Below are 25567 nucleotides of genomic sequence, written 5' to 3'. Positions count from 1 at the left end.
AGTGGAAGGAGGAGAAGCAGCCATGCCTGTGTCTTGAGAGCAGGGCTCTGGTCCTCTGCCATTTTCAAGTTTTGCTTTCCAGAGATTTCTTCCTCTGCTTTGCAGAGACCTAACCACTAAAGCAGGGATTGGGTGGTGAGTGGGTATTTTTTTGGTTTTTTAAAACCAACATTGCAGTTGGGCACCCAAATCTGCTATATGCATTCAAAGGGAAAGAGAATTAAATGATATCTAGTCAATGAGATAGCCAATAATGTAACCAATTTACAATCATAGAATCGTAGAGTTGGAAGAGACCACTAGGGCCATCCAGTCCAACCCCCTGCCATGCAGGAAATCCAAATCAAAGCATCCCTGACAGATGGCCATCCAGCCTCTGTTTCAAGACCTCCAAGGAAGGAGACTCTATCACCCTCCGAGGGAGTGCATTCCACTGTCAAACAGCCCTTACTGTCAGGAAGTTCCTCCTAATGTTCAGGTGGAATCTCTTTTCCTGGAGCTTGCATCCATTGTTCCGGGTCCTGTTCTCTGGAGCAGCAGAAAACAAGCTTGCTCCCTCTTCAATATGACATCCCTTCAAATATTTAAACAGGGCTATCCTATCACCTCTTAACCTTCTTTTCTCCAGGCTAAACATCCCCAGCTCCCTAAGTCATTCCTCATAGGGCGTGGTTTCCAGACCCTTCACCATTTTTGTCGCCCTCCTTTGGACACGCTCCAGTTTCTCAATGTCTTTTCTGAATTGTGGCGCCCAGAACTGGACACAATATTCTAGGTGTCCAGTTCTGGGCGCCACAATTCAGAAAGGACATAATTCCTTCCAGTTAATTATGAACAGTATAGTATTACCAGGTTGAGTCTCCCTTATCTGAAATGCTTGGGACCAGAAGTGTTTGGCGTTTTTTCAGATTTTGGAATATCTGCATACACATATAAAGGTATCTTGAGAGATGGGACCCAAGTCTAAACATGAAATTCATGTTTTGCATACCCCTTATACACATAGCCTGAAGGTAATTTTATACATATTTTTAATACTTTTGTGCATAAAACGAAGTTTAGGTACACTGAATCATCAGCTACCCATGGAAAACGTTTTGCATTCTCTGAAGATGCCAGTCACAGATGCTGGCAAAATATCAGGAATAAACTCTTCTAGAACATGGCCACATAGACAGAAAAACCCACAAAAAACAATGGGGAGAATCCTTTGCAGGTAGAAGATAGAGATATTGTTATGCCCCAAGCAATGATCACTGGTGAAATGAGATGCAGTTGCTTGCTGACAAATTCCAGGCCCGAAGACACCAGCCAAGCAGTAGATTTGTGTCACAGAATAAAACACTCACTAATTCAAGGTGTGGGAGTGTTAAAACCCAAGGTGCCTGGCCACGCACCTGGAAAATCCCCCCAAAATCTTTGTGAAGTTGTTCAGCGGATGGAAACGTGGAATGCACCTCGCCACCTACCCCAAAGGTAGATACAGTGTGGAAATTGCTCTTCTAGCCACAAGGAAAACTTCAAGAGTTTAAAACCTCTTGCACTTGAAGGGGGGCACACTTTGCTTGGTTAGCTACTGTCACTTTGACAGTAATAAATCTCCCATCCAGTTGATAAGCTAAGTGCCTTCACCTTGGAATGATTCATAAGACAAGGTATAAAAAAAGGCTGACTTGCAAACAGAAGAACAATAAGGCAAGCAACTCAATAAAAGCCAGTTTCAGGGGCAGGGAGGCCACAATACTGGCACACCTAAAGACTACGAAAGTCCCTTTCCCCCACTCAGGCTTTAAAAAGTCTGGATCTTCCTCTCTGTGACACATAAAGGCATACAGGTCTAGTGGAGAAATGTTGGTTTCTGACTTACGTTTGAAAAGTGGCTGGTCTTCTGCAGCAAAGACTGAGGTGCAGTTCAAGAAGGATGTGGTGAGGGTTCAGTCCTCCAAAGCTGACTTTGGAATCCTTCCAGCATTCAGAGCTAGTATCCCAAAGACATCTATTACTATTTCCTCAGTCCTGATCCACAAATTCTTTCATGCCCTCACCTTAAACTGCCAACGAAAACAATACAAGTGACCAGAGCAAGAACTATCTACCAGACATATTGTGACTACATGAAAAACAAAATGACAGGTCAGATTTTCAATGAGTGGGGAAAGGTTATAGTTTATTTGATTTCCAGATGGATCTTGGTCAATATTTATGTTCAGGAAGGATGCTTGCAATTAAAAATAAGAAATAATTGTTCAACAGTTTTGACTTATGCTTCTATTTGTTGGCCTAAATATCCTAAAGGCACCAGATCCTTCCAATCTTTGAAGCTAAGAAGTACTTGGATGGGAGACCACCAATAAATATTAGGTGCTTTAAAGGCTATATTTCAGAGGAAGGAACTGGTAAAACCAGCTTTGAGTATTCCTTGCCTAAGAAAACCCTATGAAATTCATGGGATCACCATAAATTGACAGGTGACTTGAAGGAAAATACACACATAATTCTATTCTGTTCTCATAGCAGACTTCCAAAGAACTAGCCCACTTTACCTTGACATTTCCCATTTTGATTCACAGAAGAAAGCTGTACAATGAAGCCGAAGCTGATACAGACATTATTCAGTAACAAGTAAGGCATTCTGGCAAAATAGAAGTTACCCAAAGTCTCCTTAAGAGCAAATCAACAATATAAAAACTGTTGTGGCACTTCTATGGAGAGAAAGAGAACATAATCTGAAACTGGACAAGTTTCAGACACCAAAATGGCTTCCGTGAAACACAGCTTAAAGCCCCAAACATACAAACATTGAAAACATACAACAGGCGATCTTCAATGTTGACCTGTTTATTTCCTAGTTTTTCTTAGACGCCTAGTTAAAAAACAGAAGATTTTCCCTAAGCTTCAGTAAGCCCCGTGGAACTGTGGTGGGTTTTTAAGATGTCTTGTAGATAAGCCACCATTCCCCTTTTCACTGGGCACCCTTCTGCCCCTTCCTCAATCGCCCGCACATGCTCAATAGCCCTCCGCAGGCTTTTGTCTGGTTCAGAAAAGGGCGGACTTGTGCCCACATCCTCAGCTCCTGATTTCATGTACTGCAACAGGTAGGATCCTATTACTTCTCCATGCTCAGTCACTGACTTTCTGACAGCCGATAGGTCTGCCTCTTCAGCCAAACTCAGCAAGTGAACCAGAGTGTGACACAGCTGGGTCCGCAAACTAGCACTGTATTTGAACTCCAGGAAGTCCTCTGCTTCTTCGCTCCGCTGCAAGGCAACCACCAACGCGCTCCAGATCTGGGAAAACTGCGCAGGAGTCCCGTAACACCTCCTTTCGGCTGGGACTGAGAGGGCCGCAGCTGATTTGATGCGAACCTTGAAGTTCTTGCAAGCCTGGACCACCAGGATAAGGGCACCATACGCTTGGGCAGTCCAAGGGGCTTCACCTAAAGGATTTGAATTAAAACAAAAAGGCTGGGTGGTGACATTTCAGAGTCGTAACTGAGCCCAAATACATAAAGAGTCACCAATGACTGGGCCATTTGGGAGACCGTTCACCTACTGTGAAGTCAAAGGCTTTCATGGCCAGCGTCCACTTTTGTGGTTTTTTCGGATTGCGTGGCCATGTTCTGGAAGAATTTACTCCTGACATTTTGCCAACATATCCTGCCACTCTGAGTCCTTGCCATTCAACAACAGAACAACAAACAGATTAACATGTAATTCACTTCCTCTCAACCAACAGTATATATACCCCCCCCCCTTTCATGTCAGCATTCTCTGAAGATGCCAGATACAGCTGCTGGCAAAACGTCAAGAATAAACTATTCCAGAACATGACCACAAAGCCCGAAAAACCCACAAAAAAACTATGTTAACCCACCAGCTTTCTGTGTACACTGGAATAAGAACATAGGAAGCGGCTTTATACCAGGGCCAAACTGGGCCAGGGCTCAAGGGCTCGGACCCCACTCCAGGCTATACAAATGCTATCTCCACTTTTCTTCAGAAGTGCCTCTCAAAATGGGGAGTGGAAGTACCACCTCCTCGCAAAAACTGAGATAATTCTGAGGTGTGTGTGTGTTATATTTTTACACATGGGAGCTTTCTGTGTAGTTTTCCAGGCAATAATCACCTCAAAATCACACTGATATTTGGGCTTTGGAGGGACCGGTAGGGGGACCCAAGAGCTACAACAGTGGGCCCACTTTCCCCACCCTGCCTTATACCCACTTAGTACTGCTTGCTCTTCAGGGTTTCAATGAGGGCGTTTGGCCAGTCTTTCTAGGAGATGGCAGAGACTGAGGTTCGGTCTTTCCAGATGCAAAGCAAGTTGCTCTATCACTCATTTGTCTCCCTTCCCAGGCCTAGCAACTGCTGTCAGCCACAACAGGTAAGCTGAGCTTATATATTCAATGACAGCATGCCACTGAATACAAGCAGTTGGGGCTTTTTTAGGTGGGCATTTAGGATAAGGTCCCTTTCATCTCCTGGTTAGTGAGTTTTCTAAAGGTCTTTATTACATGGTCACTGTGTAAAGGAGGATAAAACAGGACCTTGTTCTTCTGCTTTCACTCAACACTGCCAGTAGGGGGCATCAGCTACACATTGTCCAGAAAGGATATGCAATGGGAAGGATGCAGAGATATAGCTACCTGTTTGGGAGGAATGAAAAATCAAGTGACAAGAAGATCACCCTGTTATTTTTACTCACCCAGTGGCAAGGAATGGTTTTTAAAGACATTCCCAAGTGCGTAACAAGCATTCCAGCGCACTTTCATTGTGGCTTCACTTCGGACTGCAGAAGTCAGGGCCTGGATAGACTCCTCAATGGGTTGGAGAAACCTAGGGTCAGTGATGTGGGACGGCTGGAGAAAATGAAGGAGGTTTCCTAGGGCTCGGACAGCATTACTCTTCACCTGGAAGAGAGATTTTGGGACGCTTTAGTTTGTACAACAGAAGAACTCTTCTTGTTGCCTCTTAAATATAGATCGACCCAGGCTCTAAGATCAGCCCTGCTCTTTTTGTTTGAGATTTCTTCATTTCTAGCACAGGTTTTGCTCCAATATTTCAAGAATTACACCCATGCCCACAGCACACACACAAGAATATCGATGTTACATGCCTTGTCTTTGTCTTTTGACGCATCAGTAGCTAACCGTAACATTTTGAGCAGCAGGAGATCTGAGAACTCATCCTGGAAACTTTGTCCCATTAGCTCCCTGCAACACAAGATTAAAAAGTAAGCATCCATCTAAGAACCTAAAAACTGTTTCAGGTTTACATGTCTTTAGACTAACTGCTGGAATCAACTGCACCAAACAGAGAAGAAATCAGATGTGTAGGATGAATTCTAGAAAGCCCGTTGTTGGTTCACCCTTTTCTGCTGGGAGCGAGATTTCCACACTGGGTGAGACTGTCTGGAAATCAATTGTGTGGCTGTTGCTAAATGGATAAGGAGGCACCAACCCTAATGTCATTCCCATAAGAGCTCCAGATTCTAAGAAACACCTTGGATTCTGAAAGGCTGGCCTTTAGCAAAAGAGTGTATAGCTATACATCTCTCCCTTCCTGGACAGTATTCAAGAAGAGATCAGTAGAAGGGCTTTGGGTTGTCACATTTCCATCCTACAGTGTCTACAGAAGTGAATGACTTGACCAAGAGCATATAGCATTTCTTTGAATGTATTACATTTGTTCCCTTCTCAGGTCTGGCTCTTAGAACTCAACCTGGAATATTAAGAAACATTTAAGATAAAAAAAAAACCACACACCATCATATATCTTTTTCTTTTAAAAAATGGATAGCCAGAAATATAAATTGCAATTCCTACAATTGGATACCTTATAGAAGGCTATTTGCTCAGAAGACTTGATGGCAGAACCTGGCATGCCATTGGGCTAACAGTACATGAAAAAGCCTATATCCTCCCACCTTGAGGTTCTTCTCCTGGTCCAGTCAATGGAAGTGAGGAAAGGGATGACTTGGGAGAAGAGGATATTCTCATTTTCCAGTTCTGCCTGAAGACAGGGTTACTTGGCTGTGGACTGTCTTCTACATTTTCAAGCCTTTTTAGTTTGTTTTAATCTGCTGTTTTTGTGATCAGGCTACTCCGCTAAGTAATACTACTCATAAATCATTCTTTTGTGAAGTCAAAGGCTTTCATGGACGACATCCATAGTTTTTTGTGGGTTTTTCGGACTCTGTGGCCATATTCAGAGAAGATACTAGCCACAGATAAAGGCGAAACATCAGGAATAAACTCTTCTAGAACATGGCCACAGAGCCCGAAAAACCCACAAAAAATATTTATTTTGTTTCTTTATTCAAAATGGGCCCTGGATTGAGGAGTGGGGTATCAAATCCTAAATCAAATAAAACTAGCATTCATAGAGAAAAGGGGGAGCAGGATTGTGTGCGGGCATGTTTCCAAACCTCAGAGGCTGCTACCTACATGTTGATGATCAGAGTGTCCGTCAGGTTGCCCAAGGACCACGCTGCTTTGGCACGGACATTCGGAGAACTATCGTGGAGCGAGTCCAAGATTGCATTGGCTGTGTCAGCAACAAACATGACGTCCTAAGGATAGATATTGGTTGTTATCAGTTTGTACTTTTCATTCCATTCTCTTAACCAAGAACCATGTTGGTTGAGTGACTCTGTATTGCAATCCACCAAACCATTTAGTGGCAACAATTGGCTCTGCTTTCACCAAGGACTGACTAAGCACTTGCTAAGCAACTCTGATCATCACTGGTAGTCCCTGTTTCTGTCTGGCACCAGCCAAGTGGCTGTTGTTGTTATTCAAGACATGGGAACACCACAGACATAATGGATGAGTGGGAAGGACTGAGTAGGAATCCTATGAAATGAACTGGTAAGTGTGAGACAGCAGGGAAAAACAGGAAGAGGGGGTCTTATTAAGACACAGTTGGAAAGAGGAAGAAACAGCGAAGAGAAAAGGAATGCTTGGTTAAGAATTGCACGCATTAATTTAAAGTAACTAGCCAAGCCTTTGGCTCAAAGTCTTTACTTCTCATTATAATCTGCAGGGATGTCCAGAACTTGGAATGCCCAGAGTGGCATACTGTTCCTGGATGTGGAGGTTCTATTTACCCATACTGACACAGCTCTTAACAGATAATCCACAATGAATGCATGCAATTCCTTTCTTAAAACCACCCAAGCTTTTCCAAAGGTCCAACTTCCACCACAGAGAATACATGCTACATTACATTACAATACCCAATGTGCCCCCATCACCTCAATTGATCCTTAATTACTGTGCGATTGTACAAGGTGCCCAAGTTTCATCGGTCTCTTAGCACTTAAGAGGGCCTTCATGTACATTTTCATTTAACTGGCATTCTAGCTACTCCAAATCAATTGCAATTAGCTCAACCTACTAATCTTCTACTCGCACTAATCACACCCTATCATTAAATTAATTGCTTCTCCGTATTCCCTGGTGACCCTGCAATTCCAATCTGCTCTGTGGTGTCATGCTCCGCTTGTCTTCTCCTTTCTTCTCAAGTGCTGATTTTCCTCTTTATAACTTTTGTAGGCCGTTGAGTTGTTAAGACTGTTTAGCTTCACAGCATTCTCTTCAAAGAGCATTCTGTGTTTAAAATAAGACCTCATGCTTATTGCAGAGGTTTGCGGACTGAACAGAGAAGTTGCTTTCTAGCAGGGTTTCCAAAGGGCAGCCAAATTAGTGGTCACTGTTGCAGTGTATGGAAGACCTCCTTATCAATGGATTTTTTAAATCCATGGATTCAAGCATCCAGGGCCAAAAAAGTATAAATTCCAAATACCAAACCTTGATTTGGTGTTTTATATAAGGGACACCATTTTAGCATGCCATTGTATTTAATGGGACTTGAGCATCTGCAGATTTTGTTATCCACAGGGACCTGGAACCAAACCCCAGTGGATAACAAGGGTCCACTGTATTTGTCCTAGACCAAAGTAGGATGGCATGGCTCCAAAAACAACCATATGCTAGTGAAAGTTTGAGGTCTGAAAAAAATCAAAGGCTACCCATGACCAAGAACCAGGCCTGTTAACCCTGCAGCAAAGTACAAGCATGAAGAGAGCAGAGATAGCTCACTGAGCTAAATTTCAAAATTATATCATCAAACTCCGCTGACTCGGGTACGGTTATGTCCCACCTCCGCAGCAGAGAAACAGAACAGAGGAGATGAATCAAGTGCTGACCTGTCGAAGGCATGGGAAGACAACGTAGACCCCAAGCGCTCGTGCAGCGGCTGCTTTCACCAGCGGGTTCTCACTGTGGTTGAGTCCAAGGAGGACTGTGATGCAAAGAATCTGTTTGTCATTCTGCCATCAGAGAAAATACCATTCATCAAATGCGATGTAACCAAATTCATTTGCTTAAAGTGTTTCAGCCCAGGAATAATGCTGAGTAAATTAAAAATGCCAGGCACTGCAACAACTAGTAGGACTGAAAGTACTGCCAGAACTAAAAAAAATTTCATTGAGCCCTTCTAAGATTAACATGAGCAGACAGCTTACTTTACTCATGAATGCTGTTTGCATAGATATCTTTTTATTAAATAGTAGTTGGGGTTGTTTCGGCAGGCTTTGACACCTCCAGGTTTCATGGACCATTTTCTTTCTGGCCATCAAGGGTAGGTTGCCGCTCTTGGTAGCCTCCATTCAATTTTTAATTAGACTACAGAACACACACATAAATTGTCTAACAGAAAAATACATTTTTCAAAACCAGAAGTAGACTTCCAGCCATTTCTCTTTTTGTTTGTTGAGAGTTCATGCAGCCCTCAGAGTGTTACAGGGTAGAAAATTGGTCCCTGGACCTGCCATAATCTTTCAGCCCAGCAGTAAATCAATTTGCAAAACATATAAATAAGCAGAAGGGGAACATGGAAGAGAACAAGGAAAGAAGAAGGAACCAGGGCTACAACCACACCTTTCGGAACCATCACAGTCCAGCGGGTTATGACATAGCAGGCAGGGCCATAGGACAAGGTCTCAATTCAAACACTGTTGCAAACCATGGTTAAGAGGGTTGAACAGTGGCTCAGAATGGTATCTAAACTGAAAAGCAGGCCACAGAAAACAGAACTTGGATCCTTTCTTTACAGCACATTTCACCCCATTCTTCGAGGCTCAAAGTGTGGTGTAGACAGTTCTGTCTGTAAACACTCTCCCAAACTGGAGCCCTTTAAATGTACTAGACTCCCAGTTACGTGAGATGTAGTCCAATGCATCTTGAGGGCTCCAGGGTGGGGAAGGCTTGGGCTAGTTAGGTAGATTCTCTAGTTAGTCAGCACTTGCCAGGTGCTGGCTCTTTCCATCCCCAGCCCAATTTCTTGGCTGTGTGGAGAGTCATAACTTTATCAGGGGTCTCAGCCTTCTTTCTTCCTGCCATTGAAAGCCAAGGTTTAGATACCATTCATCTGCAAGTGTTTTCATAGCCCCAGATAAAACCTCAAGCTGTATTTCCCTTCCCATTCTCAGTAAAGATCATCAACACACATACTGGGAGACCACTGAAAGCTTCTGGTAAGATCGAAGACAGAGCATTGCAGGTGCTGGTCTGGAGCGTTGGGTGTTGAGAGTTTTGAAGTGCAGCTGGTAATGGTCCATTCAGCATCCTAGTCCAGAATGTTACAACCTACGGGGCAGAAAAGATTTTTGTTGAGTGGTTCTACCCACTGGGTTGCATGAATGCAAGAAGACAAGAGATCATACAGGCGGTTAGTCAGCTGTGATCTCTCCCTTTATTTCTTAAAACAGGGATGGGCACAAAGTAGACTGGGATCTACTGGTAGATCTCCAGGGGGGTTTGCAGTACACCACCAACAGTCTCAGACTTCAAATTGCCAAAAACAGCAAGAATTAAAAAGCTTTCTCTTCACCCCACTAAACCTACTTCCCGAGAAGTAATGCTCACAGGCAGAATCAGGAGAGGATTTTTTAAAACTTTATTTTATTTTTGTGAGAAACCTGTAGCTTGGTTCAAGTACAAATCACAAATTCCTGGGCCAAGCAAATGCTCAGGAACACCCAAATGCTCTGTATTGTGGGTGCTACCATTGAGAAGGTCAACAATCACGATGTTGCCAGATGGTACTCTACTTGTTTTGGAACAAGCAACACGGCTTCCCCTTGAACATCTCAGTAACTGCTTAGCAGAAAAGATGATCAGATATATAGTCTGATCCCAATATAATTTGCATTTTATGTATCTTTGGGTTGGCAGGCCTTGTGATAAATAAGAATAGATCACACAACATATAACTGAGGTTTGCCTGCCTAGGTTTTAAAGGGCCACTAGGCTCAATTTTTTTTTACCTGTCTCCTGTCAATGCAGCAGGATGCAAGAAAAAGAATAAAATCCAGCATAGCTATTATCAGCTCTGCTGAGAAGCTGCCTCTATCAGTCTCCTCCTTCTATCAGGAGACTGCCAATTGACATCAGCCATTCCATCAAGGCTGTGCCAGAGGTAGAAAAGTAAAGGTATACCACTCCATGAGCTCAGCTAAGAGGAGAGCAATGTTTGGCCACTGTTTGGTCAGTGTACAAATCCCATAACTAAGCACAAGTGCCAGACTTCACTTTTTCCTCCCTTCCAATCCCCCTTGTTTTGTTTGTATTGTCGTTGTGTCTTTTAGACTGCTAAATCCCACAACTGTAAAACAGGGAGCATTTTATTCCACTCCTGAGGCGGGGTATAAATACCATAAATAAATAAATAATCAGAGCAGCAATGTTTAAGGCAATGTGGAGTCGAAGGCTTTCATGGCCGGCATCCACAATTTTTTGTGGGGTTTTCGGGCTATGTGGTCATGTTCTAGAAGAGTTTGTTCCTGACGCTTCGCCAACATCTGTGGCTGGCGTCTTCAGAGAATGCTGGCACAGAAGAGAGTGGGATATATATACTGTCCAAGCCAGCATTCTCTGAAGATGCCAGCCACAGATGCTGGCGAAACGTCAGGAAAAAACTCTTCTAGACCATGGCCACATAGCCCAAAAAACCCCACAAAAAACTTAAAGGCAATACATCTCAAACTCTGTCTTTCCAGGTGTTTTGGACCTTGGCTCCCAGAATCCCTGACCATCGGCCAAGATAGCTAAGGCTTCTGGAAGCTGAAGTCCAAAACACGTGGAAGGACAAAGTTTAGGAATCACAAGGCCGGAAAATGCAATGTAACAAATGCATATATCTACGTACCAGGTCAAAAGGCACTCGTTGATCTGGGGCATCCGCCAGATCTGGCTTGTACTGCTGTATTATACCTACACCAAGTTCATCAAGAAGCTGTCAAAAAGAAGATAAGGTGAATGGAAACTGCTCTTTGAATTTGTGATGCCAGACAACACAGAGGTACAGATTACTGACAGAGGTACAAATAACTTTCATATTGACCTCTCTCTTTTCTCATTTGGAAAAAGCAGATGAGCTGGTCACAGTATGTGCATTTCTTAACACCACCATTGTTTTCTACCAACAAAAACCAGATCTCTGGTTTTTTTAAAATGACAGATTTCCTCACCACCAAAATAACTACTTCCAAGTTCCTTTTTCAGGAGAAATTATGGCACTCTGCTTCATAAGCCAGGTCTAAAAGATCTGCGGCCCTGGGAAGGCAGCCATCAGATCCCTTCGAATCTCACCATGGGTGTTTTTCTTAAATCATCCAAAAAGGGAGAGAATCGCACACCCCTTTCCTCTGTTTCAAGATACACAGAAACATAAGAAGGCTCAAAACAGTGAAAAAACATTTTAGAAATAACTAGAAGCCAATTCTGGTTGGCTGGAAAATGGGTGGTTTGGGGTTGCTGTTGTTATTTTAATGACAAAGAGATTGACAAGCTCTTACTTTTGCTCCATGGAGCTGGATGGCTGGATCCGTTTCTTCCATGCATTTGCAAGCCACTTGGCCAAGCTCTAGCAAATAGCTTTGGGCAACTGAGAAATAGCCCTTGACAAGAAGCACTAAGACCTGTAGTCGGTAAGAAAGAAAGGGATAGGGACAAAAGAATTATCATAATGTGCTACAGAAAAACACACAGCTGCCTTATGAAAAACACTTCTCTTGCCTCACAGTAGCTCTTCATGGGATCTGGAGTAATTTCTAAACCAGTTTTTCCCAAGCCACAAATAAAGCCCAAGAATATCTGTAAACCCAAAATCAGAATATATGAGAGCTGCAGTTTTCTACACATATGGAAAGCACCAACTTGGGATGGCTCCTGAATGAAATTCTCTGGGCAGAACACTGCCTTCTATCAGGCCAGACCCTTGAACTGTTTGGTTCTCAGGAAGAGAGGGGTCTTTCAGCCCCATTGCCTGGTCCTTTTAAGCAGAAATATCAGGAACAGAATCTGGGGCCTTCTTTAAACAAAGCCATTTACTGTAGCATTGAGCTACATGCATACATGCAGCCAGCCACATAGTGAGAAAAAAGTGGAACATGTTACAAGTTGAGAGTCTCTCTTACCCAAAATGCTTGGGATCAGAATGATGTATCTTGGAGATGGGACCCAATTCTAAACATGTAATTCATGTATGTTTCATATACACTTTATACACATAGCCTGAAGGTAATTTTATACACAACATTTTAAATAATTATGTGATGAAACTAAACATTTATGCCTCCCTTATGTTCTTTCTGCAGACTAAAACAGTTAGCAATCTGGATTTTATGTTAGTAACCTAGCAGCTACCTGAACCTTCCCTACATACCTGCAATGACTCCAGCCGAACTGGTGATGGCTCATAGAAGCCAGTGGTTGTCAGGCAGGCACCATCATTGTCCAAGCAGCACTCCTCCCTGGGCAGCACAACCAGAGATATGCAGAGATGGAGGAGCCAACAAGGCTCCGAAGGCGCATTCTCTGTGGTCAGAGGCTGCCCGGGGCTTTCTCTATGCCATTCAGGTACACCAGAATGGCGTGGTGTGCTAGATCCACCGTCGCCAAGTCCAGATGAGCTGGGCTGTTGCAAAAGGAGGCGTACTTCTGGCAAAGGTGCTTGAGCGGATACTATGGCTCCAAGCAACGTCAGACTTGACACTCGAACATTAACATCTAGTAGGAAGAAAATGGGGCATCTGTGATGCTACAGCAAATCAAAGGTCAGTCTGTTCAAAAGAAATGTCTGTGTAACACTGTAATGCGCTGAGGGATTCTGAAGTGGTGAAACTGCCCACTAACACATGTCTGAGCCACTCTCATGTTACAGCAGAAAGAAAGAGCAAAGAGAGTCTCTGACAATAAGAAAAGGTACAAGATATCTAACAGGAACATAAGAAGAGGTGTGCTTAAGAATAAGAAGGACTGGAAGAGGGCATGGTACAGAGAAAAGAGGAAGGGTTTTAAAAAAAGTTCCAAAGAAATTGTGCACTTAGGGATCTATCTTATTTTTTCTGTGTGCAGTGGTGCCATGGCAAGCATTTAAGGCAGGGTCCAGAAAATGAAAGCCCCTATTTCAGGTGTAGGAAGCTGGCCTTTCCACCCTCTGTCTCTTCTTCAAAGCAGCCTTCTTTTACAGGACACTGTTCACTCACACCATTAATTCATATGTTACTGCATGTCCCTACAGATTTTTACACTGTAACTCCAAAATACGTATTGGTACAAGACACCCAAAGCTGCTGTGTACCAGAATCCACATGAAGCAATTTGCAGATTTTTCCAAATCAGCCTTACAAACTTCACATCGGACAAAGGGAAGAATAAGCTCCTTGTTACAATGGCACCAGCAGCAGTGTTACTGCTCCTTTCCACAGAAACACACAAAATTAGTGTATGTTGGACACCTATTTATACATGCATAAAAACCATGGCTCAAAGAGTATTCCCATACCCATTTTTGATAATCACATACCATATATACTCGACTATAAGTCGATCTCATGTATAAGCCGAGGACAGGTTTTGAGGCCAAAATTATGGATTTTGATATAACCCATGGATAAATCAAGGGTAAACCTTAGGGGCATGTAACGAAGGATCTAAAGGACTAAGGAAAGGAAAACAATGCCAATGCCAAAGAACTTAGGAAATTCTGGCAGGCATAATTGCACATACTAAAGACTGGATGGATGAGAGAATGGAGGGGGTATCAGTGCTTCCATGATACATTATGGTCTTGCCTTTCACCAGGAGATGGTTCCTTTTTAAAAATAAGACTTAAAGTACAGTACTTACATTGACCCGTGGATAAGTTGATCCAGGTTTTTTGGGTCAGTTTCCTGACCAAAATGTCTAGACTTATACATGAGTATATATAGTATTACATGCTTGTGCAGAAAACACTGGATAACATCGTGGTTTTGCTCCTGCAGTCAGAATAAGAGTGCTCATGGAATGATGCTTTCTGTAAGTCCACCTTCTGTTCCTTGAGCAGGTACTCATCCCATCCATGGAGCAGAGGTGTGGCTACTTCCCTCTGGAGTTCCCTCCAGTAACTAACAGGCCTAGGTTCTATCATGTGACAGTCCATTCTAAAACAAGGTGACAGAAGAAAGGATGTTTGCGTGAAACTCCCGCACAAATCAAAACAAAACAAAACTCTGCATACCTTTATGTCTAATATATGGCTTTATCTGGTTCCAGACTCTTGTCAGCAGTCCAGTCTTTAAACGGCTGTATGGTACATTCAATACCAGATTGGCAAGGCACTGCCAACACATAAGAAACATATCACAAGATAATTAGTTCCTGAGACCAACATCACAAGCTCTCATAATCTCTTATGAGAATCTTCATGAATGAAAATGGTCAGTCTGGAAAGTGCACTGTGATGCAAATGTTTCTTGAAAATCACCCACTTGCAGACCAAGCAATAGCACAAGTAACATCAGGGCGGTTTCTCCAGGCAAGCATTTACCTTAATTATCTGGGTGAGAGTTTGGGAAGAGGACTCTGCTACCAGGGCCAACAGCAGACAACGGTGAAGTTCTCGGATGCTGGATGCAATGGTTACTGAGAAGGGTGTGAAGGCTCTCCTGTGATCATCTGCATCCTCAGCAATGCAAAGGAACTGTTTCGAGCCTTCCAAAATGGCTGAGAGAACTTGGAAGGCACAGGCCCGTGTCTGTAGCGGGATGAAAGGTTGTTCATAGCTCAGTGGTAAAGCACACAGTGTGCATGAAGTACAGGTTCAGGGAAAGGATTCTCTTTGCCCAAGACCCTGGAGAGCTGCTGTCGCCCAGAAAAAAACATAGTGGGCTAGATCAAACCTTGGAACAGTAACTCACTACTGAGTGGGTTTCTTACCATTGGAAGAGTAACATGTTAGGCTGCTCATTGGTACTACATTAATTTTTAGTTATTTTAAATTATTCTTTTAAAAAAAGTAAGGTTGAAAATGACAAAACATTTCCCCAAAAGATGCCCCCTCTTTCTATATTGCTATTTTAAAATACCACTATCAGTTACAATACTCTTTGAAAGTAACAGCAGCGATAGTGTAATCACCCCAAAAGTAATGCATTATAGCTAAAATTATTTTAATGCATTTCTTCCAAGCTTTGGGCTCAATTGGACACACAGCCTGATCAGGCTAAGGCAGCTTTGCTAATGGCAGGAGTACAACCAGTAGCAAATGTCTGAGGAGGATGAGCACTTAAAAATTTGGGATAGGCACCGGATGTAAGCCTTTGCCAACCAAGGTTAAAGCAGGGAGTGCAAATGTGTAGTTAGGCTACACTTCCCATCAGCCCTCACTACTGGCTGTGCTCACCAGCTATTGGGAATAGCAGCTCAACCTCTGAAAGGTTTTGGTCTTTCCATCCCTGGCTTACAGAACAAGAATTCTTACTGGCAGCAGTAAGGCCTTACCTTTGGAGAAGGATCTTTTAAAGCAATAGTAATCAAAGACACAGACTGTGGGCTTCCTATTCCAGGTGCGTCAGGAATAAATGCTGACCAGTAGCCATACAGGACTTTCTTCTCTATAGACTTCACAGTTGAAAGGAAGCAAGTTAAAGCCCCTTGGCGAACTTTTGCTTGGAAAGACCTTACACAAAACAATGAAACACAGCCGGTGTACAGAACAATTAACAGAGAGAATACTGTGGGTGAAAGTTATTTTACGGGCATATATATTTGTCTTGACCTTTTAGTAGGAATGGGGAATCTGTGGCATTCCAGATGCTGCTGGACTCCCATCATTATGGACCACTAGTCATAAACATGGGCACTTAAAACACTGAGAACAGTGTATAGGACTTTAAGTCTTTGTAATCACCAACCTTGTTTTGCTCTGCATTCCACCTTCAACATCAGAATACTCTGAGTCACTGCTACTGATTCTCTTCCAACCAAGAGTGTGCACAGATAAATGGTCCTTTATGAATGGCACGCATGGGTCCTTGGCTGTCCGATTTGAGACATCTGGACCAGGGCTCTGCTGCATATCTCCTTGTAACCTTGATTCCTCTGCCCCAGCTCCTTCAGCATCTTCTTCTTGTTCTTTTGCCTCTTCATCCAGCTTCCCCTTCTTCTGCTTCGCCTTGGACTTTTTCCTCCTTGTCTGTTTGAAGGAGGAATACACTCATCAGGGTGAATCTTTATAGTACTGTATTTATTTTTAATTTTTATTTATTTCAAGGATTTATATCCTGCCTTTCTCTCACAATGGGACTCAAGGAGAGCAAACATGAAGTATAGTAACATAGAAAGTATAGTAACAGGCCTGTTCCATCACTTTAAAAAAACACATAGAAGCACTATATGGGGAAGTGTTGCTGTCCAACACTTTTGGAGAACACTAAGTTGGGGAAGGCTAATCTTCCGTAACTCAGCCTGTAACTATGCCTAGGCACATGTATCCAGAACAATTACATGTTCTTTCTCTGTTTATCCAACGTCTTTTTCCTCTGTATCCACTGTGTTCCATTTTACATTCTAAGTTTCTTCAGGCAGAGACTTGTCTGCTTGCATTCTGTAAGGCACCATGCAAACAGTACTATTATATCAAAATATAAGACAGTTATTCTTCTTATCATCAACGGCAGAAAATGGCTTCTTCGTACGCAAAGAAGCAGGAGTTCAAGAAATACATGTAACAATAAGACTGCATGCTGGGTGTAGTTTAAATGAAATTGAAAGTAAAATATACATGAATCAGAAGTCAATACAAAGATTTACCCCAGTCGGCTTAACGCTGTTCAGTTCTGATTTCTCCTGTTTGGCTGGTGACCTGCTGTCATACTGAGAAAGAACTGCAGGATATAAGATGGCTGGCATTTCTATGTTCAGTCCAGGAAGCCCATGGAACATGTATTTCTAAAGTCGGCAATAAAACAAACATCAGAATTATGTCTTTTGAATTTGGCAAGGAGATATTCATTTGGTCCCTGGCTTCCTGCATGAGGCCTTGTTTGGCAGACTCAAGAAACCTGTTGCTCTGCTTCTTAATTCTTCAAGACAACTTTCAGGCATTTCCACACTTCCCAGTTGACCCTCTTGCAAAACATTTCCAGATTAAGTGGATCTCCTTTATTGTATATTTGAAGTTATCAGCTTTGCTGCTCTAAAATATCTTCCTCTATTTTTATATGTATTTTTTTAAAGAAGTATGCCAGTCAAACCAATCCAAACCTATTTGTCCGACAAGCCTAAATCGGTACAAGAGCCTCCAATATTTCACACCCCACTTGTACTTTCAGGGCAGTCCTAATAAACACACTGCAGAATTGGCTTGTATTCAAAACAGCCCGAGTTTTTAATTTTGTTTTCATAAAATGTATCCTCCCAGTATGCACAGACTGCATTCAGATGCTGCGACAATCCATGGTTTTTCATAAGAGGAAGTTGTGTAGCTTGCCCTTGCATATTTCCTCTGGACTTACAAACTTCTGTTATCTCTCCTTCTATGCTTTCTGTTCTGAAAGTCATCCAAATCCGTAACTGTAGTTAATGGTGAAATCTGTTGAAACAAGCCAGCTACTTAATGCTACGAGGCTAGCTTATCTCAAACTACAGTTACGATTAACCATAGTTCATGACTTTAAATGACATGGCAAGCAAGGCACAATTAATCAACAACTTCCAAATTCATAATACAATAATAAACAATAAACTTTATTCTTACACCCCGCCTTTCTGCTGCAGCCATCAAGGCGGCTTACATGACTAGAATATATTGGAATAATACATACTCTCAATAAATACATTGACCCTCCCCCTTTAAAACAGGATTAAATACAATACAGTTTAAAAATTCAACTTGTTAAAATGCCAGCAATTTTCTAGTAGAGGCAGTGGTTACATAAAGTAGGGAGAGTACAGAAATTAGATCGAACTATTCTGCAAATTCATTTTCATGGGCAGCAGTGAGGGAAGGGAGCATGTAGGTTTACAGAAAAATTAAGCTCATTCCCATAAAAACCATGGCTTACTATGATGATCAAATATGAGCAGGGATCTAGTTTCTAGGAAGTTCTAGAAAGTGGATGAGCGCCAAAAGCCAGCTGTAAAATGGAGAGGGGAGGTTATAGGGGGGTTTTCAAAATGGCCTTGCCACCATCCCTACAGTGTGCTTTACTGACATAACTAAAAAGTTTAACTTCTTCTATAAGGGAGGAGCAGGATTTCCATTTTAAATCTCTTTTTAAAAAATCTTAAAAACTTTAAAAGTCACCTTTAACACAGCAAGAACAGAACCAAGTTGATCGGGCTGCATCAATTTCATCTTTCCACCATTTAAGAGTGACTGGAGTCCTTTCAAGGCATTCTGTAACAACTGGAAGGGGGAACAAACAGCAACAATAGCTAGTCTCCTCACTGATCTGGCATCCTCTGAAGTCACATCTAAGCACTTAAGATGGTTAGAATCAATACGCAAACATTTCCCAAATGAACAGACGTTGGAATATTTTTACCATGTAACACCCAATTCTAGTCACAAGCTCAGCATGCAGTTTTGTCCAAACAAGTAGTCTTTGGCTTCTGGAAAGGTATTTCACACAAAATTGATTTTAAAATGTTCTCAGAATGGCCCACTAGTAAAATCTTGGACATTAAACAGGAACATACAATTTAAAAAATGTTACTAATAAACAAGCTTCCACTAGTCCTTGCTAGTTGAGCTAGTGGTCAGGCATGATGGGACTTGTAGTTTGGTCAGACCTGGAGTGTTTGTATCTACTTAATAGGAAAAGATGCTGAAGGATGCATATGGCGAGAAAGGCCGTATTTCCCCATATGAACTTGCCAGGACCCTGGCTCTGCCACTATCACAGGCTTGTTTGGTGAGGACTCAAGATGAAATCTTCTCAGTGGCTGTTCCCACCCTTTGGAACTCCCTTCCACAGGCTTGTAATATATAAAGCCTTCCATCAGGCTTTTAATATGTATTTGCATCCAAGGCAGCTCCTTACTGGGGTGTTTGCTTTGGTATGTTTTTAATAGTTTTATATTTTTAATTTAGTATCTTTAAGGGTTTTACATTTTTTACTTCTTATATTAAAGTGGTGTTTTAATTGTGTTTTAAAACTGTACTGCTATATTGTTGTTTTTCAGACCTCTTTGTGAGCTGCCTTGGATTCACTTTTTATTCACCACAGACTATGGGGAAGCCACTCTTTTGATAGACGTGTCTTGATGGACTGACATACTCCGCTCATGAAAGGGCCACTCTTATGCCTACCATACATAAGGTGATGTCGTCAACTCCAGATGCTTTTGAAGACTGTAGCACACAGAGAAAAGCCTGAAAACAGAGCTCTCTGTAAGGCTCCTCCAGGTATGGTTGTCCAGGTATGCTAAAAAAAGAAAGAAGCAAGGTTAAGTCAAAGGAGGAGACAAGAAAAGTTAGTTCCAGGAAAATGGTTACGCCCATATCTCCACCTGGAAAACAAATGGTTAATGTGTGTGGTGCACAGTAGCATCAACTGCTTCTTCAAATCAGAACGAATATAGATCTTGAGATTTCAGAAACACGACAAGAGCAAAATGTGACAGAACCCAAAAATAAGGAGGGCATTTATTAAGAAAGAGAAAAACTGTGACAGTCATTATTTCTTTAAGTCCTGTGCTACTGAATTTTCTTTCAAAGAGTTACTCAAATGCTTTACAGCAGTTCTAGAAGACATATAGACTAAAGACCAACATGATCAACAAGTGTACCATGTATACTGCGAAAGGGTTAGATAAACTGATGGAACAGATAAACTGATGGAACACTAATTAGGGTGGCAATGGCCCCATACAGACTGCCAAAATAAAGCTTCTTCGGTCACTTTGGAGTTATGGTGTTTAAATCATGCATGCGTCCTAAGCGTCCTGCGCCAAAGCTCGCTCCAGTCCTTAGGACTGGATCATGGCTTGGCGCGGCTTCTGGACTCTAAGGATGCATGCAGATTTTAAACCACCATAACTCCAAAGTGACCGAAGCAGCTTTTATTTTGGCCTGTCTTTATGGGGCCAATATAAAACTCTAGTGCCCTTCCCCACCACCTTTCCCTTCTCCTTTTGTTCGTTCTTTTTAGATTGTGAAGCCTCAGGGCAGGGAACCGTCCAATTAAAAAGATTGTATGACAGCGCTGTGTAAATTTACAGCGCTTATAAATAAAGGATAATAATATAATAAATATAATAATAATAATAAAATAATAATAGTATCAGAGGACTTTGTGCAGAACACACATGGGAGAAAGCAACTGTTGAACCATCCCTACAGGTGCCACACCAAGAAAAAAAACAGAGCCACTGTATAAACTTACCACCTCCAAGCCCCATCCCAGCAAGGCCACCTACAAGGACACCATGGTTGATGGTACTGAATGCTGCCAACAGATCCAATAGAACCAACAGGGAACACTTCTCCTGTTCAGATCTTGGCATAGGTTCTTGGTCACCTACCAAGGTGACCAAAGCTGTCTCTGTCCCATAAACAGGCCTGAAACAAGACTAAAAGGGATCTAGATAATCCACCTCATCCAGGAACCTCTGGAGATGAAGAGCTTTAATAAGCTAGGAAGGGCAAGGGTGGTATAGATGTGGTGGCCTCTGACTCTCCAAGGATCCTGTCCACAGACATAATTATATGTGATATAATTATAAAAGATGTAAGTGGCTGAATGAGTTAACAGCCTAATTTACTAATTTTAGTAAAACACAATCCTGAACTGCACCCAAAGACAGCTACTTGGAGGCAAGTTCCAGCATGATGATTACAGCTCCGCTTTCAAATAAATGTTCTTCAGTCAGGACTGCAGCCATGGTCTGTAGGCTTAACATGTGTTTTCACAGCTCAGAACAACCACAATATCATGAAATTGACTTTAAGGTCTACTCTTGGAACAAAAAATAAGATACAAGACAAAGAAACGGTAGAAAAATGAAAGGGTCACTCAAATCATACCTGAGGCAGAGGTTTGCCAGGCAGTGCACTGAGGCCCTTCTGAGTTCAGTGTCAGTTTGAGCTGGGCTGCTCAGTTGTATCAGAAGTCCATCTTTCCCTAGCAAGGCTGGGAGATACTAAAACAAAACAAAGAAAACAAAAAAGCCAGTTACCACACACTTGCTAGATCTGCAGCAAGTAAAAAGGAGAAAAATTGTATTAATGAACTATTACAAAGCCATGAGGGAAGATCATTGCCTGAAATATAGTAGGCTATGAGGGAGGGTCCAGCCACTTCACTTTCTGCTACTAATTTTAGAAAGCTACACAGGAGGAAGTATTTTGACTACTACAGTCAAAACTTGTGGATTTCATTACAGACGCACCACAACTAATTCTCCCAAATTTTAGCACTAGCTGGGAGTTACTTAGGATTAGTCGCCATAGTATAGTGTGTGGTTCTCTTATTTATATGACCAGCAATCCTCAGAGCTCAGTAAGAACTGAACTGATAGTTTTCAGCACACATTCTGATCTCCATCCTACTTATCCTGCGATATGTGATAGAAAGAATACCCCGATAAAGCATTTTCGGAAATGGAAGCGAATATAGTGGAGGACTCCACACATTTTTTTCCCAGGTTAGTTCAGAACGCTGCATTGATACTAATGTTAGCCACCATGGAGCATCCTAGCTGTCTTCAGTTTGATTCACACTTCTTGTTGAATGTTCAGGGGTAATTTGTGTGGCAGCTCAGACACAACAGATCCGCTCCATCAGTGCGCTGAAGGAATAGAGTGTTTGCATTATAGTCCTGTCACTCAAATGGCAGCTGTTACTAACATGAAGCAAGCACTTTGTCTAACTGTTATCTCCACTCTGCTACCCATCTCTATGATTGCAGTGCCAACTCAAAACACGGCATGAGCCAATGTAGAGCACTTTCTGTCCACAATGTAGACCTCCAAGTACCTCTCCAACAAGGTAGAAAGAATTAACCTCTAGCAAGACATTCTCAAACAGGTTCCCACCTACCTTTTGACACCTGGGTCCATTGTTGTAGACAGAAGCCGCCAAGGCCTGCAATATTTCAACATGTGTCCAAGAGCTGCACTGCTTTAATGCAGAGATAAAATATGGCAGGAGGTACTTCAGACTTTCTTCATCAACTATAACCTGAAATTGAAGAAAGAAAATAGGATTTTGAGGGGAATGAAATCAGTTGGATATTATGCCACTAGTGAGGGTAGCCCAGTAAGCAAATACTGATACCACTTCATTCATCACTTTCCTACACTGTTAGATGTGTAAACACGTATCACTGTAATGTCAGTGTTTACTTGACCACAAGCAAAAGGATGTAGGAGTTGATGAATGGATTAGGTACCTGATCCAATTACTTATTAGAGGGGGAAAGAGTTCAATATGGTTACAACGTATATGTGGCTTCCACAATAATACATACAGAGTATTTTCTTGCAATATACTAAAGACAGCCATGACAGAAAGGGTCAAGATTCCATTAAGAAGGTAGAAATGCAAGCTGTCTTAGCTGGTTTGTCAGGTTTTTGAATCTTTTCTAGGGGACACTTACTGCAACCAATTCTCCACTGCCAGAGAAAATGTAGGAAGACGAAAAGCTACCAAATTACAGATTAGATTACTAGTCCATTTAGCGTAACATTGTGTATTCTAACTGGTAGTATCTAAGACAGAGGTCTATCAGTAACCTCATCCTTGGCTAGTGATCATGCAAGCGGGAGGATTTTGGGAGGCTTGGTTCAAAATATGTAACTTTGCCAAACTCTGTGTGGTGATCCCTGGGAGCAATGCCCTGTGCGTGGCTCTTACTCCCAGGGAGTCCCACATGGTGGCAGCGGTGGGATATAGGACCTCAAGGGGTCTGATTCCGCTCAGCAGGGAGTGGGAATAGAGACTTAGGAGCTCTTTAAGAAGGTAAGTTCTTTACTGACTCCCTGGGAGAAAGAGCCTCCGCACAGGGCATTTTTGGGCTCCCAGGGATCACCAACACTCTGCCTTTGCCGGTACAATATATCTCAGAACACTGCAAGCAGCAACCACACAGACTGGTGTTCACAGAAAGAAATGAAGTAAACATGTGGGAGCCTAATAATAGTAATATATATAAAGTAGCCCCTCCATTTTCATGGGGGGATCCGTTCTAGATCCCCTTGCAAAAATGGAAAAGCACCAGTATTCAAGACCCATTGGTTTGAATGGCGGCGTGTGTCCCATTTTGTCCCCCTCCGTTTGCTGCCTGCAAACAAAATAACCTCATTCTCTTACCTGAAATCTGTTAAGCATCTGATGAATCAGCTGGCAGACTTTGTTGACCAGATGCTCTTGATTAAGTGGAACTAGTTTGCAAGCTTGGACAAGCAGCTGACAAACATCCTACCAAGAAAACAAGAGAGAAAAAGGCGAAGATTTCTTTACTGTCACTTGGCATCAAAGTAACAACTATTCATGGCAACCCTATAAAGAAGAGACCTCCAAGAGCTGCAACCATCGACTGCTCTGCTCCTGTCTTGCAAACTCAGGGCCATGGCTTCCTTTGCTCCAACACACACTGCAGAACTAATCCAGTTTGAGACTACTGAAGTGTTAGAAGAATCCTGGGAATTGTAGTTTGTTGCGGCGACGGAGCTCTCTGACAGAGGTGGCTAAATGTCTCACAAAACTACAGTTCCCATAATTTCCTAACATTGAGCCAGGACAGTTAAAGTGGTCTTAAACTGGATCGTTTCTGCAATGTGTTCTGGACCATTCTTAGATGTGTTAACTATCCCTTAACAGCCTAGCAGCAACTAAAATAAAGGTAAATTTAATGAAAAATATATAACCTTTACTGTATGGTTTTATGGACTAAATGTCAGCTTGCCCAGGATCGCTGCAGCTCCCTTAAGCTTAAACCCTACTGTTAATCCCAACTAGAGTTGTCCCAATGAAAAATGGTGATGTGTTAAATAATCCTTGTGTAAATTCTATCAATTCACTGGGTATACTCTAAATGTAGACTACTAACAGGATCCAAATGTTACTTGCTTCCTGCACCTTTTGCCCTTTTGGGTTCTTGCATATTCCCTTTCTTATTCTCTTCCACCTTTATGTTTCTCATACACAACCCAGAGAACACAGCAGTTCGGTAAGGCACCAGCATGGCATCATGGTTTGAGTGTTGGACTATCTGGAGACCAGGGTTCGAAACCTGATTTGTCCAGGAAACCCACTGGGTGAATTTGGGCAAGTCATAGAATCATAGAGTTGGAAGAGACCGTAAGGGCCATTCAGTCCAACCCCCTTCTGCCATGCAGCAACTCTCCATCAAAGCATCCTTGACAGATGGCGATTCAGCCTATGTTTAAAGACCTCCAAAGAAGGAGACTCCACTGCACTCTGAGGAAGGAGTGTGTTCCACTGTTGAACAGCCCTTACTGTCAGGAAGTTCCTCCTAATGTTGAGCTGGAATCTCTTTTCCTGCAGTTTGCATCCATTGTTCTGAGTCCTAGTCTCTGGAGCAGCAGAAAACAAGCTTGCTCCCTCTTCAACATGACATCCCTTCAAATATTTAAACAGGGCTATCCTATCACCTCTTAACCTTCTTTTCTCCAGGCTAAGCATCCCCAGCTCCCTAAGGCATTCCTCATGGACATGGTTTCCAGACCCTTCACCATTTTGGTCTCCCTCCTTTGGATACGTGGCTCCAGTTTCTCCACATCCTTTTTAAATTGTGGTACCCAGTATTCCAGGTGGGCTCTGTCTGACCAAGGCAGAATAGAGTGGCACTATGACTTCTCTTGATCTAGACACTATACTTCTATTGATGCTGCCTAGAATCGTATTGGCCTTTTTAGCTGCCGCATCACACTGTTCACTCATGTTCAACTTGTGGTCTACTTGGACTCCCAGATCCCTTTCACACGTAGTTTCATTCAGCCAGGTGTCCCCCATCCTATATCTGTGCATTTCATTTTTCCGCCCTAAGTGCAATACCTTACATTTCTCTGTGTTGAATTTCATTTTGTTAGCTTTGGCCCAGCTTTCTAGTCTATTCAGGTCATTTTGAATCTTGATCCTGTCCTCTGGGGTATTAGCTATTCCCCCTAATTTGGTATCATCTGCAAATTTGATGCTCCCAATTCTGTCATCCAAGTCACTGATAAAGATGTTGAATAGCAGTGGGCCCAGGACAGAACTGGGAGACACT

The 25567-nt window shown here is 42.4% G+C and overlaps 1 protein-coding gene across 1 annotated transcript in view; it reads right to left on the bottom strand.

The window, feature by feature from the left end:
- Positions 1 to 2155: 2155 nt before the first annotated feature.
- HEATR6 (HEAT repeat containing 6) overlaps positions 2156 to 25567 on the bottom strand; it is a 23846-nt gene continuing 434 nt past the window's right edge. Inside the window, exons 2-20 of the mRNA XM_042442721.1 lie at positions 23647 to 23754; positions 22375 to 22515; positions 21360 to 21475; positions 19644 to 19758; positions 18636 to 18737; positions 17141 to 17278; positions 16243 to 16523; positions 15830 to 16007; positions 14877 to 15083; positions 14568 to 14667; positions 12729 to 13072; positions 11860 to 11982; positions 11211 to 11297; positions 9515 to 9649; positions 8209 to 8331; positions 6446 to 6570; positions 5116 to 5212; positions 4705 to 4909; positions 2156 to 3436 (exon numbers count right to left, since the gene is read on the bottom strand). Coding sequence (XP_042298655.1) covers positions 2889 to 3436; positions 4705 to 4909; positions 5116 to 5212; positions 6446 to 6570; positions 8209 to 8331; positions 9515 to 9649; positions 11211 to 11297; positions 11860 to 11982; positions 12729 to 13072; positions 14568 to 14667; positions 14877 to 15083; positions 15830 to 16007; positions 16243 to 16523; positions 17141 to 17278; positions 18636 to 18737; positions 19644 to 19758; positions 21360 to 21475; positions 22375 to 22515; positions 23647 to 23754 — 3273 coding nt within the window. The 3' untranslated portion in view covers positions 2156 to 2888. The remainder of the gene's footprint in view (positions 3437 to 4704; positions 4910 to 5115; positions 5213 to 6445; positions 6571 to 8208; positions 8332 to 9514; positions 9650 to 11210; positions 11298 to 11859; positions 11983 to 12728; positions 13073 to 14567; positions 14668 to 14876; positions 15084 to 15829; positions 16008 to 16242; positions 16524 to 17140; positions 17279 to 18635; positions 18738 to 19643; positions 19759 to 21359; positions 21476 to 22374; positions 22516 to 23646; positions 23755 to 25567) is intronic.

This window comes from Sceloporus undulatus, chromosome 11, assembly GCF_019175285.1.
Source record: "Sceloporus undulatus isolate JIND9_A2432 ecotype Alabama chromosome 11, SceUnd_v1.1, whole genome shotgun sequence".
NCBI lineage: Eukaryota > Metazoa > Chordata > Lepidosauria > Squamata > Phrynosomatidae > Sceloporus > Sceloporus undulatus.
This window is presented reverse-complemented; position numbering and strand designations above follow the sequence as displayed.